Here is a 9,740-nt window from a genome sequence, read left to right on the forward strand (position 1 = left end):
TACTGGTCCCTCTTGCCTAATAAAAAAATTCTAGAAGGCAACTTCGATTCCACTTCTTTGTGGACCCTATGATTTGATGGCTTGTCTACCAGTCCATCTACTTGTAGATGTCATCTTGTTCTAGAATCTAAGAGCCCTAGTGCCCATACAACACCACCTATATATCCTTAAACCTATATTTTAGCGGAGCATTCTGCTTTCCTAAAAACGACCCATTAGCTTTCCCTTATAATTACCCAATTGAAGACTCTATTTCTGTTGGAAATTCTTACTTCTAGCGTTTCCCAAGCTTTCTGTTGCAGGATTTTCATGGAGAACAGCGCAACAATTAGAGTTTTACATACCCAGCATGTTATGAGCATCTATGCTTCTGCTAGAATTTCGAGGGTAAGAAATGGAGGGAAATCATAGTAAAAAGTGACCTCTTAAGTATGTACATATTAAAGTCATTGAAGTTCACATAATTGATTTTCCCCAAATTGTTAGTTTAATATCACAGAACGAATGAAATTAACAGAAAAAAGGTAATAATATTTACGAGTAGAAGGCGCTCAAATGCCCCTTTTTACAATCCAATTTACAAGAAACTCTGAAATAACTCAAATATAATCACGATATGATCATCAGCAAGCATAAGCCCTCTGTTGGTTTCGACTTCTCATTCTGCTACCCCATGACGACGAGTTATTTCCCGATCTCCTTCTAATTAATTCCATCAGCTGAGCTTCCCACACCTCACTACTCCCTAATCCGCCTTCGTAATCGCCTACTGTGAACATATTCTGCACTCTCCAATCGTAATCCTGGCGGAGCAGAGGATCCGACAGAGTCTCATAAGCCTCCTGGACTTGAAGAAATACTCTGCTACACTCTTCCTTCTCTGCAGCAGGGCAGACATCAGGATGGTATTTCAGAGCCATCCTACGATATGCGCTCTTTATATCACGCACACTCACGTCAGGAGAGACACAGAGGACATCATACAATGAAGAAGAAGAAGAAGAAGGAGAGGAAGCACTTTGAGACTGAAATGCCCTAATACTTGTGGAATGCATTGGCCTCGCTCCAATTCTGACCCGTGAAATCCCAGAAGAAGCACACTTGCTCACAAGACGAGGGGGTGCCTGTAAACCCTTAATTGATGCACTGTATTCCATGAATCTGTTGCAGAAAGCTTCGAATAACAATTTTCCTGTAACTGCAGATGGAAACTCAAAGTTTCACCCAAACTCCAGCAAATAGATTGGATCAAAGAAACTAGACTTGGTTTAGTAATGAGGATAAACAATTTGGAGCATATATATAGAGAGAAATCAAATTGGGGGTTTCCGTTTCCGACAAGTATAGGAAGGGCATAAATTTCTGGATTCTAGAAATAGACCCCGTCGTCACGTCCCATCGGTCTGCGGGCATCATTGATTTGGTCGATGTACAAACCCTACATTGGGCTTTCTAGATCTTCAGTTCATTATTTTCCACCGTTCTGGAATTACTAACGCATCAGACGATGACACGTATTAATAAGTAAGTTCTATTGAGCTCACGCGTTTTCAACAATCAAAGTTTTATGTTCAACCGCTCGATCAATACCTAGAATATTTAAATAAAATTGTGTATCTTTTAGATTTTAATGTTATTCAATGATTTTATATAATCGTAAGATTTTATGATCTAGATTTCGTTGTATTTATTGAGTTCATATTGATTGAGTTTTAAGATTATTTTCATATTCTTTAAATTTTTTGGACAAACAATCAAATTCAATATGCAAGTATGTTGAATAAATGATGTAGAAGTATATTAAGATGTAAAAGTAATCTTCATTAATCAAAAAGATTTTTCTTTCACTTTGTTTGTTTGTAGTCTTTCAATCATTAATCAATCACTCCATATCCTACTCCATTTCATCACTATGATCCTTGAATGTCGTATTTACTTTTCATAAGATTTTGGTCATTGCAAAGATATAATTGATTTCTAAATCTTCTTAGACTTGACAGCTAACACTAAATTGCATTATTTATGACTTGTAACAAATTTCTAAAGTTTACAATAGCAAAGGGACACATCTCATGATATATTAAATCATGACTTTTTATTTTTATATTAAAACAAGACAAGATTACGATCATGAGTTATTTAAAATATGAAATTTTAAACTTAAAGAAATAGTATTTAAGGTACTTTCACTATCCTATATTGACAGATTCTCCGGAAGCTTCTTGGGAATTGGCATGTGCATGTGAATTTCAACTTTAAAAAGAGCGAAGCTTCGAGAAGCGGAACAGGATTAGATTTTTTTATTCAAAATAAAAGCAGTCCTTTTGGTTTGTTATGAGGTCGTGGGAGATGTACATACTGAAATACAGTCAGTCTAGTTTTGGTGGTTATCAAGTCGTAGGAGAACTGATGGGAGGAAAAGAAACGATATCGTATATATAAGGCAACACTTTTTTCCACTAATCGCGATTACGATATCTCAGCGAACGATACCTAGAAGAACGTTGGTTATCTTGTGCTTCTAGAATCAAGAATTTGAATCTCAATAAATCACGAGTTTTTACTTAAATACAATCCGTTTAATACAGAGTCCGCTACTTCATTTCTATTTTGAGTCCTTAATGGCTAATCATCAATCATCTCTAGTGTAGTGTATAATGGTTTTCTTGTAGCACTGTGCGTCAATTGACATTAGCACAATTATCTGTATTAATACGTTAACGTAGAACTATTAATACGTTACCATTTCTATTAAGTCGTGTAACAGAGGAGTCCATAGATTTCAGAAAAAGCCGACAGTCACTAATCAATGATAGGACCAGTGGGAATCAAAAGTTGTTCACTTCAAAGCTTCTCGATGTTCTTAAGTCAGGTCAAATCAAATGGTAATTTGCATGATGAACACAAAATGTCTTTGAAAATATACTATTTGATACTATTAATGATTGAAAATATACGCGTTTGAGGTAACTATTAGTTATCTACCATTACTTTCCAAACGTCTTTTTATTATAATAATTTTTATTTATATTGAGTGTAGTTTTTGCCTTTTCTCTTAATTGCTACAAGTTACAACATATCGAAGAAGTTCATTCTTAGATAGATGAAGTGTATAAAATTACTTGTTTCTTACAAAATGTATACCCTTATTTTTGTCATGCAATTATAAAATAGTGTGATTTTACATTTAAGTGATATTTAGTAGTGCGCCCGTTTAATTAATGTTTCATCAAGTTTCAACTGCATAGCTTTTAAGTTAAAATCTTTATTAATTCACATTTCATGTATGATGGCTCATAAGAACCCATGTCTCATGAGCATGAATGATCTACATAGAACTCATTGTATACAGGTTATGTTCATATGGGTGAAACATGGGGCTTATCAAGAGGTTACCCATCTTAATACTATTCTAACTCAATCAAAACAATAGATTTTCTATAAAGATCAAGACCTCCTTTATGATGTATAAGTGTCTAGACTCATGTGCAAAGTTGCACCACAAAAATATTTATGAAGTTTTGTTTTTTAGTTTATGTTCTATTTTATGTCTATTATTATTTACGTTTTGTGTAATTTTTTTTTTCTTTGAACGATTTGCATATTGATTCAAGGTCAAATCAAGCAACACAAGCCTATTCCTATTTTTAGTAAGGTTAGATAACAATAAAATTGGCATGTTGATGGTCAACTTCTTAAAATAATTTGAGGTACATAATTGCAAACTAGACTCATTTTCAACCGAGGAGTGTGTAATTTGTAAGTTGTCATATCTCATTATAATATTTAGAGATAATGTTTAATTAATTTAATCGATCTATTTGCTATTTATGTGTTATTAAATTAAAAAATATGATATTTCCTATGACCAATGGATTGAATGAAAGAATTCACTAGTTGCAGTGTGTTACAAAATTTATTTAAATCTTATTTAAGCATTTTACATTATATCCTTATATAAGAGTGATACACACACTAAATCATAGCTCTACAATGGTATCAACGTCTATAGGAGCTCAACACAATCCATGTAAGAAAAACAAAAAATTAATAATAAACAAAGAATATTTATGATATTGTGGTATTGTAATAAATAAGGACTTAATACGAATAACTACAAGTTTCTATTTTTGTTGTCTTGTAACTAGAAACATGCGTTTAATAAACTATTCTTAATATTAGTTACAATACCATAAAATAATAATGACTTAATATTAATTAAAATATATAATATAATAATTTTTAATGGAATAATAGACAACTATTATCTTAATAATGACATCTACCAGTGTTTTTTACATAAATTTAAATTATAAATTTATAAATATGTGAGTTAGATATCTTAACTTTTTTTATTTTTAAGTTGTTGAAGGATATCAAATTCATTATGTTACTTAGATATTTGTTTAGGCATAAGAAGGAGATCAAATATATTATGTTGTAAAATAGTTTTTCTTAATGAAAAATCTTAGTCTCTAGCTATCTTCCTATGCATATATTCATTTATAAGACATCTACACAAGTTATTATGCCCATGAAAAATAGGCATATTCTTAGGAGGAGATTTCATAGAATGAAAAGTATGACAATATTCATGTGATATTGAGAGAGAAAGTGGGTGAATAAGCATAATATGCTTAATTGTGAAAAGGTTTAACTATGTTTATAATATTTTCATTTACATTAAGATAAGAAAAAATAGTAAAGAGTATGTGAAACCCATGAATTTAGTATAGGGTAAATAAGATGAATCCGATCATTATAGAATTCTACTGAAATGAAGTGTAGGCTCACTAACCAATAAAACTTCATTATGTAAGTAAATATTATTAGAATGCAATATAGATTTAACTAGTAAAATTGCACATGTAGAACACTCATAATCAAGTGATTGTAGGGAAATAAGGGACCAAAATTAATGAAACCTAAAATTTCAAGAGTAATTCAAGATAATTATGCTCAAAATCTGAAAGTGTGCTAAGAAAAAGAATACTAATCTTTGAAATCTACTTTTTCAAGTATAATTTTCTAATTTAAAAGGTCAAATAGGTGAAAAAATGGAGAGACTACAAAGTGGTTATATTTTAATTACTTAATAACAACATAACATGTTGGATTTATTTGCCATATTTTTAAAATTATTTTGTTAATTCATTTGATGGGAAGTTAAGATATGTTTTAAAAGATACGTTAAATATGATATAAATTAAATAAACTAATGAATGATAAAAAATAGAACAAATCAAATATAATAGATTAACGTAGGAGTGAGTGATTTGCCATCTACTCTGCTCTCACTCGTTATCCTTCACCTACCGGATAAGTATATTAAATAAACGAGCACTACAATTCATTTGTTAACGAGCACTACAATTTATTTAATTGTAAATTTGTAATCGTTTGATTATAAAGTTATATTGGATTTCTCCTTGCGAATCTTAAGTGAAGTCATGCAAGACGTCAACACGTAGAACGGAAGAAAATGTAGAAATAAAGTAGATGGAAAATTCTAGAAGGCAGCTCCATTCTCCACTCTTTCTTGGTTTCTCAACGTGCAGCTTATGCTCATTAAAGATGAAGATGATAGCTTCAGTTTTTAGGTCACGGCTGCCCGTTGCCCACAGAATGTTCTTTTAGGTATAAATTGGAATTTAAGACACGACTTCTATGTATGTATATGATTATAAAGCTATATTAAATTTCTCCTTGCGAATCTTAAATGAAATCATGCAAGACGTCAGCACGTAGAACGAAAGAAAATCTAGAAGAAAATTAGACGGAAAATTCTAGAAGGCATATCCATTTTCCACTCCCCTCTCGACCCTACTCTTTCTTGGCTTATGCTGCTGCTGCTCATTAAAGATGAAGATGGAGATGATAGCTTCAGTTTTTAGGCCACGTCTGCCCATTGCCCACTGAATGTTCTTTTAGTAATAAATTGGAATATAAGAAACGACTTCTATGTATGTAAAGAATAAAGAAGCAATTGAAGTTTTCATAATTGACATTGACATATTGTAAGAAACATGTTGTTCTATACTTCCTCAAGCAATGAATGATGGTTATTTTATTTTATTGATGTACGGGCTGATTGGTTAATTAAAGAAATAAGCTATGTAATGGGTCATTGTCCACGTCACCTTTCTGGTAACCAGATTTCGCAGAAAAAGTTGGAGTTGTCTACGCAGAGATGAGGATGTATCTGGCATTTATTAATTAAATTTAAAACTAGCAATGAATTGCACATTGAATGCTCGTAAACACCAAAACATAGAAAAAAATGTCACAAAAAGTGTAACTTGTTGTAGGAAACTGTGAGAAAGCTTGAATTGGAATTTGATTGTTTGAATTTTGGGTTCATTCATGTATATCTCAAGATCAAATCGAATCAAATATTGAATAATACAGAAAGCCGGTAAACATAATAATATAATATTTAAGAACAAAAAATACATGCATATAAATAAATCCAATTTTAAAAAAAATAAAAAAAATAATGACTAACCAAATTTAACAAAGCATTTCTACCACTTATTAAATTGTTAATTTATAATATTGCACTAAAATAAATATAAAACTAATAAAATAAAGTATGGGTAAATACAAACTTCTGCACTACAAATATAAGGAATTGGGTTTCGATGTTCATGGCACCTCACAAATGATTTGGTCGGCATGTTAAAGTGACCGATTTACCATCTTGTATGATCTGAGTAGTTATCCTTCACCAAGCCGACACGTATATTTAACGAGCATTGTGATTTGTTGCAAGGGATGAGAACCAATGAAAATCTAGAACAAAAAGTAGAAGGCAGGCAACTGCATTTCCACTCCGTTGTGGACCCTATGATTTGTTGGCTTCTCTACCACTCCGTCTACTTGTAGATGTCTATCTTCTTCTAGAATCTAAGAGTCCTAGTGCCGCCCATACAACACCTTCTATATATCCTTAAACCTATTTTAGCAGGGGATTCTGCTTTCCCAAAAATGACCCGTTAGCTTTCCCTTATAATAGCCAATTGAAGAATCCATTTCTATTCGAGATTCTTACTGCTAGTGTTCCCCAAGCTTTATGTTCCAGGATTTTCATGGAGAATGGCGCAACTATTAGAGGTTTACATACCCAGCATGTTATGAGCAACTGTAGTTCTGCTAGAATTTCGAGGGTAAGAAATGGAGGGAAATGATACTAAAAAGTGACCTCTTTAAGTATGTACATAATAAAGTCATTGAAGTTCACATAATTGATTTTCCCCAAATTGCTAATTTAATATCACAGAACGAGTGAGATTAACAGAAAAAGGTAATAATATTTACACAACTAGAAGGCGCTCAAACGCCCCTTTTTACAATCCAATTTACAAGAAACTCTCAAATAACTCAATATAATCACGATATAATCATCAGCAAGCATAAGCCCTCTGTTGGTTTCGACTTCTCATTCTGCTACCCCATGACGACGAGTTATTTCTCGATCTCCTTCTAATTAACTCCATCAGCTGAGCTTCCCACACCTCACTACTCCCTAATCCGCCTTCGTAATCACCTACTGTGAAAATGTTCTGCACTCTCCAATCGTAATCCTGGCGGAGCAGAGGATCCGACAGAGTCTCATAAGCCTCCTGAACTTGAAGAAATACTTTGCTACACTCTTCCTTCTCTTCAGGAGGGCAGACATCAGGATGGTATTTAAGAGCCATCCTACGATATGCGCTCTTTATATCAGGCGCAGTCACGTCAGGAGAGATACAGAGAACATCATACAATGATGATGATGATGATGATGAAGAAAAGGAAGGACTTTGAGACTGAAATGCCCTAATACTTGTGGAATGCATTGGCCTCGCTCCAATACTGACCCGTGAAATCCCAGAAGAAGCACACTTGCTCACAAGACGAGGAGGTGCCTGTAAACCCTTAATTGATGCACTGTACTCCATGAATCTGTTGCAGAAAGCTTCGAATAACAATTTTCCTGTAACTGCAGATGGAAACTCAAAGTTTCACCCAAACTCCAGCAAATAGATTGGATCAAAGAAACTAGACTTGGTTTGGTAATGAGGATAAGCAATTTGGAGCATATGCCTATATAGACAGAAATCAAATTGGGGGTTTTCGTTTCCTAGAAGGATACGAAGTGCATAAATTTCTTGATTCTAGATCTTCTGTACGTGTACCCCGCCGTCACGTTCCATCGGTCTGCGGCCAACATTGTTTTGGTCGATGTAGAAACCCTTGAGACGATGACACGTATTAATAAGAACGTTCTATTGACCTCACGCGTCTTCAACAATAAAAGTTGTATTAGGTATGTTGAACCGGTTGACCGAAGTCACAACCTAAGTTACAACCTAAGTTACAAGGAAAGCAAACTGTCATTCTTTCCTATCATATTACACTTTTATTTTTTCAATAAAATAAAATAATTGTGACAGGCCGGAATGACAACTCACTAAACAACTCCCTAAGTAGGTACTAAAACATATCAAAACAAATTAATGTTGACGAGACCACTTTTTTCATTCGATGGCAAGGGCGTATTTAGAATGTTCTTCTAAAGATGATTAGATTTTTTCATTTTATTGATCTCAATGTATGCCATTTTATCCAAAGGTATCTAAGGATAGTTTAAGTTGGAACCTTTTTCCCCCTATTTCCTTTATATAAAGTTACATGGCTTTTGGTGTATTAAAGAAGATAAATAATGTAAGGGTATATTAAATTATTTTTTAATTTAGTTTTTTAGAATTTTTAAATAAAATTGTTAAGGGTATATTAAATTATTTCTTAATTTAGTTTTTAGAATTTTTAAATAAAATTGTTTCTTTTTTATTTTAATGTTATTCAATGATTTTATATAATTGTGAGATTTTATTTTCTAGATTTTGTAGTATCTATTGAGTCTACGTTGATAGAGTTTAAGATTATTTTCATGTTCTTTAATTTTTTGGACAAAACATCAAATTCAATATGCAATTATGTTGAATAAATGATGTAGAAGCATATCAAGATGTGAAAATAATATTCATTAACCAGAAAAGATTTTTCTTTCACATTATTTGTTTGTAGTTTTTCAATCATTACTCAATCACTCCATATCCTAATTCGTTTCATCACAATTGTATATTTCATCTTGTAGCTTTGGACATATGTTGTACTATGATTCTTCAATGTCGTATTCACTTTTCATTAAGATTTTGGTCATTGCAAAGGCATAAATTGGTTTCTAAATCTTATTAGACTTGATAGCTAACACTAAATTGTATTATTCGTGCCTTGCAATAGATTTCTAAAGTTTACAATAGCAAAGGGAGTCATTGCATGATATATTAGATCACAACTTATTGTTTTTAATTGAAACAAGGCAAAATTACAATCATGAGTTATTTTGGCATTCACTAGATTGAATTTTGCATCACAGTATTCAATTTAGGAGGTTCTACCTACATATTTGGTTGACTACACATTTCGTCAAAGACTACATTAATATTTTTGAATTGAACCTACTTTTAATAACGAAATATTTAGCAATTTCCTTTATTTTGGTGCACAACATCAAATATCATGTTACATTAATATATTTTTTAGTTGAAGTATTGGAAAAATCTCTCAAAAAGATTAAATTGAATAATTATGAAATAAATCATTCATTATCGGTGTGCTTATTTGACATTAAACTTACTAAATTAAAAGAATACATTTCAAAAAATTAATTATATCAATATCAACACTAATAATTT

The 9,740-nt window shown here is 32.1% G+C and overlaps 2 protein-coding genes across 2 annotated transcripts; both read right to left on the reverse strand.

Moving 5' to 3' along the window:
- Positions 1–510: 510 nt before the first annotated feature.
- Positions 511–1,385, reverse strand: LOC131875643 (chaperone protein dnaJ 20, chloroplastic-like). Its single transcript, XM_059220235.1, has one exon. It carries the CDS (start codon positions 1,155–1,157, stop codon positions 624–626), a length of 534 nt encoding a protein of 177 aa, XP_059076218.1. The 5' UTR covers positions 1,158–1,385; the 3' UTR covers positions 511–623.
- A 5,905-nt stretch (positions 1,386–7,290) lies between these two features.
- Positions 7,291–8,230, reverse strand: LOC131049766 (chaperone protein dnaJ 20, chloroplastic). The gene has a single exon (XM_057983833.2). The coding sequence runs from the start codon at positions 7,938–7,940 to the stop codon at positions 7,404–7,406; it is 537 nt and encodes a 178-aa protein (XP_057839816.2). The 5' UTR covers positions 7,941–8,230; the 3' UTR covers positions 7,291–7,403.
- Positions 8,231–9,740: the final 1,510 nt, after the last annotated feature.

The sequence above is a fragment of the Cryptomeria japonica genome, chromosome 5, assembly GCF_030272615.1.
Source record: "Cryptomeria japonica chromosome 5, Sugi_1.0, whole genome shotgun sequence".
Lineage (NCBI taxonomy): Eukaryota > Viridiplantae > Streptophyta > Pinopsida > Cupressales > Cupressaceae > Cryptomeria > Cryptomeria japonica.